We start from the raw sequence: 21,033 nt of genomic DNA, 5'->3' as shown, positions 1-21,033 counted from the left end.
AAATTCTCAAAAACTCTCATACAAGGCTCTGTATGAACTGACCCCAATCTATCACTCAACTTCATTCTAACATGTTTCTCACCTGTTCATGAGCCTTATATACCATCACACTTGAATGACTTGCTCCTTCCTTTACATATCCTGCAATTTCCTCCCTCCACATCTGTTACTTTATTGCTTCCTCTGTCAAATTTCAGTTACATATTTCATGTCCAACTTTGATTCACCATTCACAATCTTGCTTACACCATACAGACCAAGCACTTTCTCTCATTCCTTCTAATTTATTCCATGTCTCCTCCTGGAAGAAGTAATTCCCATAGCAAAGGCCACTGGTGAAGGCTGAATAGTGCTTGGAATCACATTAACTGGGATTCAAATCATTGCTTTAACATTTCTGGTGACACGAAGCTGGGCAAAATACCCAAACTAATAAGTCAAACAGGGATTGTGATAAACTTCATCTCTAGATGCATCCCATCCTTCCATCCCAAGTGCTCTTCTGCAATATGATTGAACCATCCTACCATCAAGAGATGTTATCTACTTCCCCTTCCCTTGGATCTAGGCAGGCTCTAGATGACCTCTGTTAAAAAGAATGTGGCACAAATGCTTTGTGGTTTTTGAATCTAGGTCATGTGATGCCTTGTAGTGTTTGCCTTTGTCTTAGAATGCACATTCTGAGAATCCAGAAGCTATAATGTGAGGAAGCTCAAAGATCCTATGAAGAGATTGAAATGAAGGCGCATCAAGACCCCTGGCCAAAAGCCCCAGCTGCACCTCTAACCGGCAACTAGCACTAACTGCCAGCCACGGTCAATGAGGCTATTTTGGATCTTCCAGTCTTTTCCAGTGCCCCAGCCAAGACCGTGTAAAACAGAACTATCCAGTTAACCCAGAAAATCATGAGAAATAATGAATTATTTTTAAAGCCACAAAGTTTCAGGGTGGTTTGTTATACAGCAATAAAATAATGAAACAACAGAATAATGAAATCCATGTAAGGTAGTCTGTTTTCTTCACCATACTATAAGAAGCAACCCCTAATTCAGGTCCAATGCAGGAGCTAGGGTTTTTTTTCCTGAGGATTTTTGAAACTCATCTCTACTACTTTTTTGGGTTCTTAATTCTTATGGTTCTAATGGATACAAACCCAAATGCTACTTTGTTTCATCTTCTTTTTCAACTGAAGATATTTTCTTCTTGTTTTTGAAATTATGTTATACATATGTGTGTATACACACACATATACACATACATATATATACAAACATATATACATACACACAATATATATGTGTATATATATATATAAATCTATGATTTATATGCCTATGGAGTGCAGGAGGAGGGTTATACATATGCATATCCTGCCAACTTGACTGGAAGTTCTTTTTTTTTTTTTTTGCATACGTGGGCCTCTCACTGTTGTGGCCTCTCCCGTTGCGGAGCACAGGCTCCGGACACGCAGGCCCAGTGGCCATGGCCCACGGGCCCAGCCGCTCCGCGGCATGTGGGATCCTCCTGGACCAGAGCACGAATCCGCATCCCCCGCATCAGCAGGTGGACCCTCAACCACTGCAGCACCAGGGAAGCCCTGGAAGTTCTTTTTTATGAGTAAAAATAAAATCTGTATCTGCAGCTATACCACTCTTCTTATTCTAAAGGTTATTTGTATCATCTATATTTTTTCATGCTCAGACTTGCTAAAGGTCTATCAGTCTTTATCAAAGAAGTACTTTTAACATCACTGATTTATTACATTCTATGCTATTACATTCTGCTTTTATTTTTTATCAATTCTTTACTCTTTCCTTAGGCCCTTTTTAAAGCTTCTTGAGTTGAATGCGCAATTCATTTATGCTTATTACTTTTTCTATTTTTAGAAACACCCATTAAAGTTAATAAATTTTCCTTGGCATATGGCTTTGGCCAAATCCCCAAACTGCTACATTGGGCTCTATTTTTGTCCATTTGTTCATTTCCTAAATAGCCTGAAATTTTATTCTACAAAACATTTCCAAGTCAGTATACTTACACAGTCCTTTTGGTGTTAACATGTAATATAGTATAAATTTTTGTGCTGTGAGCTTATGGACTTCTGATTTAAGGTATTTGAGATTTTCACCATTAAGCCTTCTCAAAAGGTAGGTACTCCAAGCTCGACCCACCACCAGTCCCTCCCATCAGGAAACCTGCACAAGCCTCTCAGATAGCCTCATCCACCAGAGGACAGACAGCAGAAGCAAGAAGAACTATGATCCTGCAGCCTGTGGAACAGAAACCATATTCACAGAAAGACAGACAAGATGAAAAGGCAGAGGGCTATGTACCAGATGAAGGAACAAGATAAAACCCCAGAAAAACAACTAAATGAAGTGGAGATATGCAACCTTCCAGAAAAAGAATTCATAATAATGACAGTGAAGATGATCCAGGACCTCGGAAAAACAATGGAGGCAAAGATCGAGAAGATGCAAGAAATGTTTAACAAAGACCTAGAAGAATTAAAGAACAAACAGAGATGAACAATACAGTAACTGAAACGAAAACTACACTAGAAGGAATCAGTAGCAGAATAAGTGAGGCAGAAGAATGGATAAGTGAACTGGAAGACAGAATGGTGGAATTCACTGCGGCAGAACAAAGAAAAAAGGATAAAAAGAAATGAAGACAGCCTAAGAGACCTCTGGGACAACATTAAACGCAACAACATTCGCATTACAGGGGTCCCAGAAGGAGAAGAGAGAGAGAAAGGAACCGAGAAAATATTTGAAGAGATTATAGACGAAAACTTCCCTAACATGGGAAAGGAAATAGCCACCCAAGTCCAGGAAGCACAGCGAGTCCCATACAGGATAAACCCAAGGAGAAACACGCCAAGACACACAGTAATCAAACTGACAAAAATTAAAGACAAAGAAAAATTATTGAAAGCAGCAAGGGAAAAATGACAAATAACATACAAGGGAACTCCCATAAGGTTAACAGCTGATTTCTCAGCAGAAACTCTACAAGCCAGAAGGGAGTGGCATGATATACTTAAAGTGATGAAAGGGAAGAACCTACAACCAAGATTACTCTACCTGGCAAGAACCTCATTCAGATTCAATGGAGAAATCAAAAGCTTAACATACAAGCAAAAGCTAAGAGAATTCAGCACCACCAAACCACCTCTACAACAAATGCTAAAGGAACTTCTCTAAGTCTAACACAAGAGAAGAAAAGGACCTACAAAAACAAACCCAAAACAATTAAGAAAATGGTCACAGGAACATGCATATTGATAACTACCTTAAATGTGAATGGATAAATTGCTCCAACCAAAAGACACAGGCTTGCTGAATGGATACAAAAACAAGACCCATATATATGCTGTGTACAAAAGACCCACTTCAGACCTAGGAACACATACAGACTGAAAGTGAGGGCATGGAAAAAGATATTCCATGCAAATGGAAATCAAAAGAAAGCTGGAGTAGCAATACTCAAATCAGATAAAATAGACTTTAAAATAAAGAGCGTTACAAGAGACAAGGAAGGACACTACATAACGATCAAGTGATCAATCCAAGAAGATATAACAATTATAAATATATATGCACCCAACATAGGAGCACCTCAATACATAAGGCAACTGCTAACAGCTGTAAAAGAGGAAATCAACAGTACACAATAATAGTGGGGGACTTTAACACCTCACTTACACCAATGGACAGATCATCCAAAATCAAAATAAATAAGGAAAGAGAAGCTTTAAATGACACAATAAATCAGATAGATTTAATTGATATTTATAGGACACTGCATCCAAAAACAGCAGATTACACTTTCTTCTCAAGTGCGCACGGAACATTCTCCAGGATAGATCACCTCTTGGGTCACAAATCAAGCCTCAGTAAATTTAAGAAAATTGAAATCATATCAAGCATCTTTTCTGATGACAACGCTATGAGATTAGAAATGAATTACAGGGGAAAAAAATGTAAAAAAAAAAAACACATGGAGGCTAAAAACTACATTACTAAATAACCAAGAGATCACTGAAGAAATCAAAGAGGAAATCAAAAAATACCTAGAGACAATGACAATGAAAACATGACGATCCAAAACCTATGGGATACAGCAAAAGCAGTTCTAAGAGGTAAGTTTATAGCTATACAAGCCTACCTCAAGAAACAAGAAAAATCTCAAATAAATAATCTAACCTTACACCTAAAGGAACTAGAGAAAGAACAAACAAAACCCAAAGTTAGCAGAAGGAAAGAAATCATAAAGATCAGAGCAGAAGTAAATGAAATAGAAACAAAGAAGACAATAGCAAAGATCAATAAAACTAAAAGCTGGTTCTTTGAGAAGATAAACTAAATTGATAAACCATTAGCCAGACTCATCAAGAAAAAGAGGGAGAGGACTCATATCAATAAAATTAGAATTGAAAAAGAAGTTACCACAGACACCACAGAAATACAAAGCATCCTAAGAGACTACTACAAGCAACTCTATGCCAACAAAATGGACAACCTGGAAGAAATGGACAAATTCTTAGAAAGGTATAACCTTCCAAGACTGAACCAGGAAGAAACAGAAAATATGAACAGACCAATCACAAGTAATGAAATTGAAACTGTGATTAAAAATCTTCCAACAAACAAAAGTCCAGGACCGGATGGCTTCACAGGTGAATTCTATCAAACATTTACAGAAGAGCTAACACCCATCCTTCTCAAACTCTTCCAAAAAAATGGAGGAAGGAACACTCCCAAACTCATTCTGTGAGGCCACCATCACCCTGATACCAAACCAGACAAAGATATTACAAAAAAGGAAAATTACAGACCAATATCACTCATGAATATAGATGCAAAAATCCTCAACAAAATACTAGCAAACAGAATCCAATGACACATTAAGAGGATCATAGACCATGATCAGGTGGGATTTATCCCAGGGATGCAAGGATTCCTCAGTATACGTAAATCAATCGATCTGATACACCATATTAACAAATTGAAGAAGAAAAACCATATGATCATCTCAATAGATGCAGAGAAAGCTTTTGACAAAATTCAACACCCATTTATGATGAAAACTCTCCAGAAAGTGGGCATAGAGGGAACATACCTGAACATAATAAAGACCATATATGACAAACCCACAGCAAACATCATTCTCAATGGTGAAAAACTGAAAGCATTTCCTCTAAGATCAGGAACAACACAAGGATGTCCACTCTCACCGCTATTACTCAACATAGTTTTGGAAGTCCTAGCCACAGCAATCAGAGAAGAAAAAGAAATAAAAGGAATACAAATTGGAAAAGAAGTAAAACTGTCACTGTTTGCAGATGACATGATACTATACATAGAGAATCCTAAAGATGCCACCAGAAAACTACTAGAGCTAATCAATGACTTTGGTGAAGTTGCAGGATACAAAATTAATGCACAGAAATCTCTTGCATTCCTATACACTAATGATGAAATATCCAAAAGAGAAATTAAGGAAACACTCCCATTTACCATTGCAACAAAAAGAATAAAATACCTAGGAATAAACCTTCGTAGGAAGACAAAAGACCTGTATGCAGAAAACTATAAGACACTGATGAAAGAAATTAAAGATGACACCAACAGATGGAGAGATATAGCAGGTTCTTGGATTGGAAGAATCAATACTGTGAAAATGACTACACTACCCAAAGCAATCTACAGATTCAATGCAATCCCTATCAAATTACCAATGGCAATTTTAATGGAACTAGAACAAAAAAATCTTAAAATGTGTATGGAGACACAAAAGACCCTGAATAGCCAAAGGAATCTTGAGGGAAAAAAACATAGCTGCAGGAATCAGACTCCCTGACTTCAGACTATACTACAAAGCTACAGTAATCAAGACAATATGGTACTGGCACAAAAACAGAAACACAGATCAATGGAACATGATAGAAAGTCCAGAGGTAAACCCACGCACCTATGGTCAACTAATCTATGACGGGGCAAGGATATACAATGGAGAAAAGACAGTCTCTTCAATAAGTGGTGCTGGGAAAACTGGACAGCTACATGTAAAAGAATGAAATTAGAACACTCTCTAACACCATTCACAAAAATAAACTCAAAATGGGTAAGAGACCTAAAGGTAAGACCAGAGACTATAAAAGTCTTAGAGGAAAACATAGGAAGAACACTCTCTGACATAAATCACAGCAAGAATTTTTTGATCCACCTCCTAGAGTAATAGAAATAAAAACAAAAATAAAGAAATGGGACCTAATGAAACTTAAAAGTTTTGCACGGCAAAGGAAACCATAAACAAGATGAAAAGACAACCCTCAGAATGGGAAAAAATATTTGCAAATGAATCAATGGAGAAAGGATTAATCTCCAAAATATATAAACAGCTCATGCAGCTCGATATTAAAAAACAAACAACCCAATCCAAAAATGGGCAGAAGACCTAAATAGACATTTCTCCAAAGAAGACATACAGATGGCCAAGAAGCACATGAAAAGCTGCTCAACATCACTAATTATGAGAGAAATGCAAATCGAAACTACAATGAGGTATCAGCTCACACCAGTTAGAGGGCTTCATCAGAAAATCTACAAGCAACAAATGCTGGAAAAGGTGTGGAGAAAAGGGAACCCTCTTGCACTCTTGGTGGGAATGTAAGCTGATACAGCCACCATGGAGAACAGTATGGAAGTTCCTTAAAAAACTAAAAATAGAATTATCATATGATCCAGCAATCCCACTACTGGGCATATACCCAGAGAAAACCACAATTTAAAAAGACACACGCAGCCCAATGTTCACTGCAGCACTCTACAACAGCCAGGTCATGGAAGCAACCTAAATGCCCATCAACAGACGAATGGATAAGGAAGATGTGGCACATATATACAATGGAACATTACTCAGCCATAAAAAGGAATGAAATTGGGTCATCTGTTGAGACGTGGATGGATCTATAGACTGTCATACAGAGTGAAGTAAGTCAGAAAGAGAAAAATAAATATCGTATATTAACGCACATATGTGGAGCCTCGAAAAATGGTACAGATGAACCAGTTTTCAGGGCAGAAACTGAGACACAGATGTAGAGAACAAACGAGTGGACACCAAGGAGGGAAAGCTGCGGGGGGGTGGGGGTGGTGTTGTGATGAATTGGGAGATTGGAATTGACATGTATACACTGATGTGTATACAAACTGATGACTAATAAGAACCTGCTGTATTTAAAAAAAAAAAAAGGTAGGTACTTAGTAAACATCCTTGACACTTCACTTAATGCCAAGTCATGATGTATTGATATCTGGTGAGGATTCCCGGTAGCACAGAGTAATTTAACAAAGGTGAAAAGTGAGAAGGCCATATGAACCCCAGATGACTTTATTCCTATATGCTTAATAACTTGAAACTGTCTGATAATTTCATGTATAGAGACAATTCAATAACATCATTAAACACATTCAAACTGGGCTTCTCAATGCCAAGAACACATTATCAAAACCACAATTACTCTACAAGTACCACTTTATTAACAGTAAATGTACAAAAATATAATGTTGGTGTAATATTTTCAAAAGCTATATGGTTTCCAGCAAAACTACAAAATGGTTGATTTGCTTGGTTTTCCTTTTATAATAGCTTTACAAAATGTGGCTTCCAACAGGAAAGAAATGCTTGGCTAATGGGTTTATCACTCTCAATTAACAGGATAACGTGAGAGGTAAGCTGTGTATAAAATGAGAGAAGAGAGGTCAATCTTTAGACAACGTAGTATTTTACTGACAAAATATTTTTCCCCCTTAAAAATAGAAAAGAATAGATTTAGAATACTTCTTGAGAACTGTCATTTTAGTACTTCCTAGGTTTTGAATTTAGTCCTATTAACAAAATGGGATTGTGTATCAGGGGTGGGGGGGAAAGCTGGAGAAGAAACTAGAAGTGGATTGGAGCCTGATTGTGAAAGGTCTTGACTGCTTCCCTGATGAATGAGAAATATTCTTGAAAGTTTTGGAGCATCAAGTAGGTTTAATAGATTTTCCAGAAAAAGAATTGTGGCAGTATGTAACAGAAATGGAGAGAAATTGGAGAAAAGTAAATTGATAAAGAAGTTATGGCAATAATTTGGGTAAAAGGAAGAAATTCCAAAGACACTTAAGAATTGGTAAATTTCTAAATATTAAAAAAAATCTTAATATTAATGGGGAAAAAGTCCCATAAAGTCATAACTAAGAACAACTACTGTATAATAAACCTGACCAGGAAAAAAAATCAGATTATATAACATATAGCAAAGATGAGTTGTACTCCACTGATCTAATATGGTTTGGGACAAGAACTATGCTGCTTTAATTAAACAGTGTTTTATTATCTGCAGGGAAATTCCCCCAAATTACTTTTATTTAAAATTTTACTTTGTTATTTTGAGTTTTTAACTTTGCTATATCAACACTGTCCAAAAGAAGTTTCTGTGATGATGGAAGTGTAAAATAATCTGCCTTTTCCAATACAGGAGTTACTTACCCACACATGGTTACTAAGTGCTTGAAATGTGACTACTGAGACAGAGAAACTATATTTTAAATATTATTGAATTTTGATCAATATAAATTAAATACCAACACATGGCCAGTGGCTTACTATTTTGGAAGATGCAGCTCTAGATGAATCATTAAGTCTAACTCCATCCCTCCAAACCACACGTACATATTCTCTTTTTTCTCTCCTCCTTTTAAGTATTAATATCAATTAATACTTAAAACTGAGTATAATACATCATACTTAATGGTAAAAGACTGAAAGCTTTCTCCCAAGGATCAGGAACAAAACAAGAATGTTTGCTCTGCAACTTCTATAAAACATTTTAAGGGAGGTTCTAGCCATGGCAATTAGGCAAGAAAAATAAATAAAAGGCATCTTCATTGGAAAGGAAGAAGTAAAACTATCTCTGTAGATGACATGATCTTATATAGAAAGTCCAAAGGAATCTACATGAAAAAACCATAAATGAGTTCAGTAACATTGCAGGTAGAAGATCAATACCCCCAAATCCATTATATTCCCATGTTAGCAATGAAAAATCCATAAATGAAATTAAGAAAACAATTTCATTTATAATAGCATTAAAAGAATAAAAATACACAGGAATAAATTTAACAAAAGAAGTGGAAGACATGTACACTGAAAATTATAAAACATTGGTAACAAAATTAAAGATGTAAGTGAATGGAAAGACAGTCTGTGTTCATGGACTGAGAGACATAATGTTGATAAAATGACAATAATCCCCAGATACTTGTGTGCCAATGTTTACCACAGCATTATTCACAACAGGCAAAAGGTGGAAACAACCCAAGAGTCCATCAAGAGAAGGATGAATAAACAAAACGTGGTGTGTGTGTGTGTGTGTGTGTGTGTGTGTGTGTGTGTATATAAAATGAAAAATAATTCAGCCATAAAAAGGAATGACATTCTGACACATGCTACAACACAGATGAACCTTGAAAACATTATGCTAAGTGAAAGCAGCCAGATACAAAAGGCCACATATTGTATGATTCTATTTATATGAACAGTCCAGAAAAGACAAAGCCATAGTGACAGAAAATAGATTAGTGGTTGCCAGGGGCTGAGGTAAGGGCAGAATGGGGAGTGATTGCTAACAGGTACAGGGTTTCCTTACAAGGTGATGAAAATGTTCTGGAATTTGAAAGTGGTGGTGACGGCACAACATTGTGAATAGACTAAAACCACTGAATCGTATACCTTAAAAAGGTAGATTTTGTGTTACGTGTCTCAACGTAAAATTTTTTAAGGTGAAAAAGTTGAAAAAGGTGAGATATAACATAAATTCAAGTTGAAACAATGAGTTAATACATTTTAAACATTATGCTAACAAAAGATCAAAAAGTTTATTAACACACCATGCTAGTGACAGTATGGGGTAAAAACAGTAGTAATTTTTGTTGAAGTATAAATGGATATAACTCTGTGAAGTACAATTTGGCAATAATGATCAAATCTAAAAATTGACACACCCTTTGAGCAATCTATCAATATATAAATATACTCTGATTATATAATTGCATATAAACACAAAAATATCTATACAAAAATTATCAGTGAGGCATTGATTTTTATATGGTAAAAGTTTGAAAACAACACATATATGCTTGTACATGCACAGAATGTTTACAGAAGGATATATATATTATATATATATATAAATTACTTAATTTTAGAAAGCATGGTGACAACAATCAGGAAAAAAAAGTGTTATAAAGCAATAGTTGCAAGTCTTCTTATTTTTATTCATCAATACATAGCTGGTATTAAACGATCAGGACTTAACAAAGGAATAACAAATAAGTTTAAAAACCATTCTGGAATATATTTTAAATTTCAGGATTAAATTAAAAACCTACAAAGAATAGTTATTAAACATTTTACACAGTGTTCTTCAAGTATGATAAAGTGCCACACTCTGAAAAATCTTGCTTAAAGAATTGGAATTTATCTCATATCCTTATGTACAGAAAAGGTTTAATAAAGCACGCCCAAGGGTGTTATCACTAGAAGGCTCTTAGCAGGTATTTGAGAAATTGATTTTGGGTGTGTTCCCACCATTCCCTAAATGAAAGGGTTGCTTACTGTGGCTAGACTTTGCAAAGACAATGCATTTTATGCTGAACGCCTGTTTTCCTTCTGGGAGCTTGGAAATTTGGTATGCGCTGGACAAAGGGTGCCTATGTGATCATCACCAATAAATAACTTTGTGCTGTGTCCATAATGGGCTTCCCTGGGCAGAAAAACTGCATACGTGTTGCTACATTTTCACTGCTAGGTGAAAAGGGTGCTCTGTGGACCCCTCTGGGGAGGAAGAAAGTAGAAGGAAATCTAAACATGGACTCTTCTAGGCATACAGCCTTATAATCTGACTGTAGATCCTGACTTATCACATAGCTGTAATAAATCTTAGCCGTAAGTACAACATGCTGAGTCTTGTGAATCCTTCTAGCAAATTTCTCACCGTGGGTAGTGAATGGTTTTCAAGACTCCCAACATACCCTGCTTTAGCAGGAAAAGTATTTTTTGAATAATATGTCATACAAACTTAAAATTAATACAACTTTTACTCTAAGTTTGCTGCTTGTATGCTAATCGTGCTTTTAATTTGTTGACATTTCCCCTAAAATGCATGTGTATTTATTTTCTTTGTTGATATCATTTTCTCTGTTAGTTCTTACATATTAACCTTTCAGTTGAAAGGGTTTTAAAATAAAAATAATTAATCACTGATTCTGTCCTTAAGCAAAACATAAGTCAACAAAAAGAACAAGTGAGGGAGAAAGAAATGTGAAGAAGAAAATATTGACAAAAGTACAAACAAAATTCTGCTTAAGTATTCTTTATCCATGTGAAAGGTGACATTGACTGAAAAGAGTATTTTTGGTTTGTATTATTATTTGAAGTTTTCAAAAATTCCCCCAAATTTGATATACCCATATAAACAGAAGATAAAGCCAAATATAATGTTTTAAAGTATAGACTGAAATCAACTATAGTTAAAAAATGGGAGAAAAAGATTTTTACAATCTATTAAATTATGCACCATTTGCTGTTTTTAAAATGTGCGAGCACAACTTCTACTTAAACATCTCTGAAGATATTTTAGTTGGGGTGAAAAATGTTAGATTCTGCTGTTCTGGCTATTTATCTTTAGGAGAAAGAAGGCTTTTTAACAAAAGAAGTTTAGAGAGAAGCACTAATCAATTTAAAGTTATAAAGTTATAACTAATTATTTTAATATGTGAACACCTATAAACCTGGTCACTAAAAATCTAGTCACTCAATTAGACTTCAAAAATGACTCTTTGAATATATGGCATTGTGTAAATGACCATTGGTCAGATAGCGAAACTTATTCATTTTAATTTAAAAATAAAATTTCTCATTTCAACATTTCTGCTTTGCAAGAGTATAGAAAAAGAACAACCAAAAAAGGATGGTACTGCTTCATTTACTTTAACAATTACAGCTTAGTAACAGAACACTGTAAGTACAATGTATTAGAGAAAATAATGCTGTGAGTTTTGTATATCAAAACCTACAAAAGGGAAAACAGAATTATTTAAATATGGCAATGAATGGAACTTACATAAGTTGATGTTTCCAAGCTATCTGTGTTGACCAGTACTGGAGGAGGATTTGCCTTAGAGAAAGAATTGTAAATGTATTAGGCTTAACAGGAAAATTGACACATTACATAATAATGTTCACAAATGTTAGAAGCATATAAAAGAGTTCCTATTTCTTTAAGTATAATTTTATATGAACTTTTCATACGTTAAACTATGTATCCAGTTTCTAGCACCAATGGAAAGATTTAGATATAGGCAGTTGTTATATTTGCTTTTGAGAAATAAGTTCTTATTTCTGCTAAAACAGACACAATTTTCTTAAGATTTGCAAAGAAGTTCACCAGCCTTCTCAAAAAATCCACAAATATTCTCTAGCGTAACAAACAACTCTTCCCAAATTGGTTAGAAATCATTTGCTTTTCTAGTCTCAAGGATCCCATGAAGATTCCAATCATTTTATCACCCAGAAAAAAAATTCTGTCCCACACTGAACTGTGTTTAAATACTGGAATTAAAAAAAAAAAGCCATACAAAGAAATCAATCGCAAACTTTTAGAATACTGGAAACACACTCAACGTAAAAGCCCTCAATTGTTATCAACTGCAATTACTGCTTTCCATGTGTTATTCTAGACCACTCACAGAATAACTAGTGGTCAAAAAACCCACAAAAAAACAAAAACAAAAAAGCCAAGTAGAATAATAACATAGGTCTAATTAAGTTTGGAATGAAAAAAGCTTGGCTTTCTGCTTAAGTTGAAAAGTGTTTATTATGTAGGTGCAATAAAATTTAAAGAATAAAATGCAATTAATACCAAATGAAAAACAGACCAGAATATACTAGAAAACTGATGTGATTCCTCTTAAAATTATCTTTCTTCTGCATATTTAAGAGTATAAAGTTACCAAGTCAAATGACATCTTCAGAGAATCAAAAAGATGACTATCCTTTAAATAAATTTTAAGAGATGTGTTTAAATATTAACAGTTCTTCTACTCTAATTAAAGAATTACACAAAAAGGTTGTATGAAAGAAACGTAATACACAAAATAACCGTTTTCTTCCAAGTGTATGGGCTTTTCTAAAAGGTGAATGAATATTCAGAGTTCAAATGTTTTACATTATTTTCAGCGAAGTACTAGATCTGGATGATCATACGATAAAATGCTTAAAGACAACACCACTGCATGCTTAAACAATTGTACAGTATGCGTCTCAGCTACATAAAGCAGCAAGTTAAAAATGAGTAGGGACAACGATTTACTGTACAGCACAGGGAACTATATTCAATATCTTGTAATAACCTATAATGGAAAATAATCTGAAAAAATGTATATAACTGAATCACTTCGCTGTACACCTGAAACAATAAAAAGTACCCTGAAAAAAACAAACAAACAAAATGAGTAGGGAATACTTTATTAAATATAAACATGATACTAACTACTTTATGTGTAGTCCTACCTTTGACTATAATAGTCTGTTTTCGAATGATTCAGTGAAAAGCAAACCTAATAGGTAAAAATACTATTTGTGAGAATGATATTTAAGCAAAGCAAGTCAATTAACAGACATTTGAGATTTTATGAACATTTGAAATTATTCATTTCCCAATGACTACTGAGACTTCTCAAATTGATATTTTAATTCATTAAAAAATTAATGGTACTTCACCTTTTTTTGCTTACGAAATTACAGAGGAGGACAAGAAAGAACAAGGCTATTTAAAGTTATAAAAGAAGTTACATTCTTCAAAAATTATGGCAAGAAAACCATTTGGTTCTCTCTGCTCATTTATTACCAAAAATATAGTGGAAAAAGTTGTTTATTACCAAAATCTAACTTATACAAAAATTATCACAACACTAGCTGTTCATGATCACCAACTCATCATCACTGTAGATAATTTATCTTTTCATTCTAGTCATATAAAAAGTCTAACTGATATTGAAATACATACAAACCAAACTATATGAAGGGTTAAATTTACTTCAAAATAAAATAATGACAATGAGAGATCAGGAGAAGGAGGGGCTATGGATCATATAAGAGTACATGAACTGAGGACTGCTGTAGTTGGGTGATGAGTATACATGGGAGTTCACTGTACTACTCCCTTTATGTCTGAGCATTTTTGAAGTTTTTCATAATATACAGCAAAACAATTATATTGAGTCAAGTACTCAGTTTGTAAGAGGTTAATAACTAATATAGTTGTAAAATATTATAGGTTAGAGTTGCTATTAAGATATTAGCATTCCCATCATAAAATTAATTTCAATTTTAAAGTTCAGTTCTGAATAAAGAATAATACAGACTAGTAAAAATAATTTGTAATTCTGACTTAATGAATATGATTAGATAATTAATATATGCATAATGTTTATTTGTAGATGTATCTTAGAATTAATATGAGTGAATGATCACACCTGAAGGGAAAGTGTGGGAATAAAGGACTTGAAACTGAACAAAACCTGGGAATGTTCACAATGAGGATTAAGCAAGAATTTCATTCAAAACTAATGTCAAGACAAGACAACCTAGCAATTTGAAAAAGACATATCACAAAATATAGTCTAAAATAAGAGCCTACGTAAATGACGCTCAAGAGGCATGATTTGACGGCCTCAAGTTTTAGCCGCCTAAAATAATGATAAAAATATTTAAGACTGTGTTAGCAGGTAGAGAATTAAAACATTACCTTAAAATTTATCCTTACTAACTTGAGATTTTCTAAATTCTTATATTACAGAATACAGAAATGGTATCTGACAAAGTAGTACTCCATTCCTCTCAAATTTGGAAGTGGTGGGAATGAGGTAGCACAATGGGCTTGGAGGGTATGATATACAACTCAGAAAGACATAATAACCTAGCGCCAAAGCCAGAACAGGTACTTCTGAAGCAAGAGATAGAGAAAAATTTGGCCATGGAATTTGCTACTTTCAGATAGCTAAAGTAGAGAGCACTAAAATAAAAAACAGTAGCAAATCTGGATAGTTTAAGACCTCAGGATCTGTATCTAGGACAGGGGATAGCAGAATAGGTAACAGGGAATTATCAGCTTTGCTTAGGGAGGAAATCAAACAACAGCATAATCTATGTGAAAGTTAGATTATTCAAATAATCTATGTGAAAGTTATTTCAAATGAAGGGAAAAAAAACCCTTCCCTGCACCTCACCTTTAAGTGACACTTATCAAAAGATATGGTTCTAGATCTCTCTCTACCCTCACTCTACCATTCAACGACTTTGAATATACAGATAAATCACAAATATTATTGAAACTTATTTTTTTACACCTGTAAAGCGATATACCTTTACTCAAGAGGACTGTGTGAGGACCTAGTGAAGTAATATAAAAAAAAATGTGTTGTAAACCGCAGAAACCTATTGCTAATCCATTATTATTTACTAATAATATATACCATTGTGTATGTTTCAACTTAGACAATAATGAAGTCCTATATTCACTTAGAAATGGGGGGTGATTAGTAAGGGGGCAGGGATATACCAGAAAGAGAAACTTAACAAACCCCTAAAGAATATGACCCATGAATTAATAACAAGACTTAAGAAACGTAATTTTGCTCATCCAACTTTTACTATTTTATTTCATTATTAAAGGGCCTCATAGGGTCTACTGCTGTTAACACACTGCAGCATCCTTACACAATTTCAGAGCATAATATTACAGCTTAAAAATTCTGTGTTAAAATAATTCTAAGATCCAGTTATTTAAAAACAGGCCAAAATTAGGAGTTTAGAAAATGCTTTTATGCTGTATACTATATTTCTCCTTCTTAGCATGTATCAAAGTTTCATTGTATTATTGGCTTAGTGTCTCTTTCTCCCCTACTAAATTATAAACAAATGTTTTTCAAACACAGAACTCCCAAACCCCAGAGAATACATCTTGGATTCTAATTTGAGACACACTGCATTAAAAGTTAAGTGCTGTCACTTCAGTGATCACTGTAAGTTAAAGTGATTGTAAAAACAAATAGGGTGAATTCTGGGAAGATGGCAACACAAGAAGTCCCACAATTTTGTCTCTCCACCTAGATAACAACTGCACTGGCAAAAACGCAACTGCCAGTGTGATGTAACTATTTTGGAATTCTAGTCTATTGAAGGCTTACAACTCCCAGGGGAAGTATTAGATGGCAAACTGTGGTTAATCCAGTAAATTTCAGTTCTTAGCACAGTAGCAGCTACGCAACTCCCACCCCTCTTAAGTGTTCCTAGAGCAGCTGGCACAAACCGGGGTGGAGTGGGGATGGGGGTGGGCAGCAAAAAACACCCTGTTCTCCAAACATAGGGAATCTGTGCTCTTACTGCTGTTTCTGATCATGAAGGTGCAAAGAGGCAGTGGCCATTGTTGCTGAACCTCCTCCAATTGATATAAATCTCTCCCTCTCTGACTGAAGTGACTCCCAGGAGATTTAAAGGGCAAGTGTCTCCTCCCACCATTTCATTTTCCTCTTTTTCCCCTTCTGAAAAGGGGAAAAGCCAGACATTGAAGATTAGAATATTCAAAAGCAACCACATATATGAGGGAAATTAGAAAATCACTGCGTATACCTGGGGAAGGTACAGGCATAGAAAAAATCTGCGAAGATCTGAAAGTTATACCATAGGCTGATTTTTAGCACAGAGATAGCCTACAGAAATCAAAAAAACAAAACACCCAGCAAACCCTAGGAAAGGGGAGAATCAGGTTTCCAGAGAAATCATAAGATTCAAACGTCCAATTTTCAACAACAAAAAAATCACAAGGCATGCAAAGAAACAGGAACATATGGTCCATTCAAAGGAGAGAGAGAGAAGAAAAAAGAAACTGTCTCTGAAAAAGAGCTGGCGGCCTACCTATTAGACAAAGGATTTAAAAGAACCACCTTAAAGATATCCAAAGAACTAAAAGACAAGGTAGACAAAGTCAAGAAAATGATGTATGAACAAAATGGAGATAAGAGATAGAAAACCTAAAGACAAACCAAAAGGAAATTCTGAAGCTGAAAAGTACAATAACTGAAATGAAAAATTCACTAGAGCAGACTGGAACACGCAGAAGAATCAGAAAACTTGAAGATAGGACAACGTAAATTATTAAGTCTGAAAACAGAGAGACTGAAGAAAAGTGACCAGAGTCTAAGAGACTTGTGGGCCATCATTAAGTGGACCAACACACACATTGTGGGAGTCCAAGAAAAAGAAGAGAGAGATCAAGGGGCAGAGAAAATATCTGAAGAAATAATGGCTAAAATATTCCCAAATTTGATGAAAGACACGAATATAAACATCCAAGAAGCTCAACAAACTCAAGGTAGGATTAACTCAAAGAGATTCACACTCAGACACATTATAATCAAACTCCTGAAAAGACAATGACAGGGAGAATTTTGAAAGCAGCATAAAAAAGTGACTCAATATACAAGGAATTCTCAATAATATTAATAGATTTTTCATCAGAATTCTGGAGGTCAGGAAGCAGTGGGTTGGTATATTCAAAGTGCTAACAGAAAAACACTGCCAACCAAGAACCTTGTATCTGGCAAAACTATCCTTCAAATATGAGGGAGAAATTAAGACATTCTCAGATAAACAAAAGCTGAAGGAGATCATTACCAATAGACTGGCCCTGAAAGAAATGCTAAAGGGAATCCTGCAGGTTGAAATGAAAGGACACAGGACAGCAACTTGAGGTGTTTGGAGAAATAAAGACCTTGGTAAGGATAAATACAAAAAAACTCTTATTATTTTAATAGCGTTTTGTAACATCACTTTTTGTTACCTACATGATTTAAGAGACTAATATTTTTTAAATTATATTTAAAAAATTAGTCTAAAAGCTACTTATTAGTACAGAAGTGAAGTCAACATTAGTAAATAACTAAAATCAATTACTAGTCCAGAAGCTAGTATCATAGTAACTTTGCTTTGAGATTCTACATTTGTTTTCTACATAATTTAAAAGATGAATGCATTTAAAAATTGTTTTTGTACATACAATGTATAAAGTTGTAATTCTGTGATATCAACAACTGAAACAGGTGAGGATGGAACTGTTAAAAGGAGCAGAGTTTTTTTATATTATTGAAGTTAAGCTGGTTTAAATTCAAATTAGAGTGTTATAACTTTGGGATGTTAAATGTAATCCCCATGGTAACCACAGAGGAGATAGCTAAAGAATACACACAAAAGGAAATGGGAAAGGAATTAAAACATTTCACTACCAAAAAATCAACCAAACAAAAAATAAGACACTAATGCAGGAAATAAGGTACAAAAAACCTATAATGAATACAGAAAACAAATAGCAAAATGACAGAAGTCTCTCCTTATCAGTAATTACTTTAAATGTAAATTGATTAAACTCTCCAATTAACAAAAACAAAAACAGCAGAATGGATAAAAACACATAACCCAACTCTATGTTGTCTACAAGAGACTCGGTTGAGATCCAAAGACACAAACAGATTGAAAGTGAAAAGGTGGAAAAAGATATTCCATGCAAATAGTAACCAAAAGATAGTAGGAGTGACTATACTAACATTAGACAAAATAGAATTTAAATTTTAAAAAGTTACAAGAGACAAAGGACATTATATATTAATATAAGGTTCAAAACAGCAAGAAGATGTAACAATTACTAACATTTATGTACCTAATGACAGACCATCAGAATCTATGAAACAAAAAAATGACAGAATTAAAGAGAGTAGACAGTTCTACAATAATAGTTGGAGATTTCAATGCCCACTCAAAATAATGTGTAAAATAACCAGACAAAAGATAAGTATGGAAAAAGACGACTTAAACGACACAATAAAGCATCCTGACCTAACAGACATATTTAGAACATTCTGTCCAACAACAGGATACATTCTTCTCAAGTGCACTTGGGTCATTTTCCAGAATATACCATATATTAGGCCACAAATTAAGTCTCAGTAGATTTAGAAAGTCATCATACAAAGTATCTTTTATGGCTAAAATGGATGAAGATAGTAAGCAATAATAGAAGCAAACTAGAAAATTCACCAAGCTGTGGAAATTAAACAACATACTCTTAACCACTGAATCAAAGAAGTAGAAAAGCAAACTGGAAAAGACTTAAAGAGATGAATGAAAATGCAAATACAACATACCAAAGCTTATGAGACAGCAAAAGAAGTGATAAGGGGCAAGTTTACAACTACACGTTTATCTTAAAAAACAAGAAAGACCTCAAGTCAACAAACCGAACTTTACAAATCAAGGAACTAGAAAAAGAACAAACTAAACCCAAAGTTAGTACAAGGAAGGAAATAATAAAAATTAGAGCAGAGATAAGTACAATAGAGAACAGAAAAATAATAGAGAAAAAAGACCAACAGTTGTTTTTTTGAAAAGATCAACAAACTGACAAACTTTTAGTTAGATGGACTAAGGAAAAAAGAGAGAAGACTAAACTACTAAAATCAGAAATGAAAGTGGGAACATTATTACTAATTCTACAGAAATAAAAAGGACTATAAGAGTATTATGAGCAAATGTAAGCCAACAAATTGGATAACCTACACAAAATGGACAAACTCCTACCAAGGCTGAATCATGAAGAGAAAATTTAAATAGACTTTATAATTAATAAGGAGATTGAATCAGTAATCAAAAATCTCCTGACAAATAAAAGCCCTTGAAATCTGATTGCTTTCCTGGTGAATTCTACCAAACATCTGAAGAACTAACATCAATTTTTCTCAAACTGCCCAAAAATTGAAGAGGAAGGTACATTCCCTAACTCATCCTATGAGCCAGCATTACCCTGATACTAAGGTCAAAGGCAAGGACACTATAAGAAAACTGCAGACAAATATCCCTTATGAATATTGATCCAAAATTCTCAACAAAAACTGAATTCAGCAACATATTAAGAAGATTATATACCATGACCAAGTGGGATTTTTTCCTGGAATGCAAGGATGATTCAACATATGAAAACTGATCAATGTAATACACCACATCAACAGAATGAAGGAAAAAAACAACACGATCATCTCAATCAATGCAGGAAGTATCTGACAGTATGCAACATTCTTTCATGATAAAAACGTTTAACAAACTAAGAATATAAGGAAACCACCACAGCATAATAAAGGTCGTATATGAAAAACCTACAGCAAACATCATACTTTCATGGTGAAAGACTGAAAGCTTTCCCTCTAAGATCAGGAACAAGTCAAGCTGGCCCACTTTCACCACTTCTATCCAACACAGTATTAAAAATCAGTCAATTAGACAAATAAGAAAAATAAATGACATTCAAATGAGAAAGAAGGAAAATTATGTCTTCAGATAATATGATCATACATGTAGAAAACCCTAAAGAAACCACACAAAAACCTGTTCGAACTAATAAACTTAGCAAAGTAGCGGGATATGGTCTACACACAAAAATCAGTTGCATTCCTATACACAATCTGGAAAGAAAATTACAAAAACAATTCCATTTATAACAGCATCAAAAAGAATAAAATAATTTGGAATGAACTTAGCCAATGAGGTGAAAGATTTGTGCAATGAAAACTATAACGTTGCTGAAAGAAATTAAAGACAACAGAAATAAATGGAAACATATTCCCTGTTCATGACATCTTAATACTGTTAAGATGTCAATATTACCCAAAGCAATTTACAGATTTCATCCAATCCCAATCAAAATTCCAATGTTTTCTGCAGAAATAGAAAAATCCAACCTAAAATTCATATGGAATCTCAAGGGATCTGAATAGACAAAATAATTCTGAAAAGGACAAAGCTGGAGGACTCATACTTTCTCATTTCAAAACTTACTACAAAGCTACAGTACTCAAAAGTTTGGTACTGGCATAAAGA

At 34.2% G+C, this 21,033-nt stretch overlaps 1 protein-coding gene across 21 annotated transcripts in view; it reads right to left on the bottom strand.

The window, feature by feature from the left end:
- Window positions 1-21,033, bottom strand: part of DLG1 (discs large MAGUK scaffold protein 1) — a 285,338-nt gene that overhangs the window by 124,684 nt on the left and 139,621 nt on the right. For all 21 annotated transcript variants that reach the window (XM_049709658.1, XM_004278774.4, XM_004278775.4 and 18 more), the window contains one exon: window positions 12,173-12,226. In XM_049709658.1, coding sequence (XP_049565615.1) covers window positions 12,173-12,226 — 54 coding nt within the window. The remainder of the gene's footprint in view (window positions 1-12,172; window positions 12,227-21,033) is intronic.

Source organism: Orcinus orca, chromosome 5 (assembly GCF_937001465.1).
Source record: "Orcinus orca chromosome 5, mOrcOrc1.1, whole genome shotgun sequence".
NCBI classification, from domain to species: Eukaryota; Metazoa; Chordata; class Mammalia; order Artiodactyla; family Delphinidae; genus Orcinus; species Orcinus orca.
Note: the sequence above shows the minus strand (reverse complement) of the source record. Positions and strands in the feature narration are given on the sequence as shown.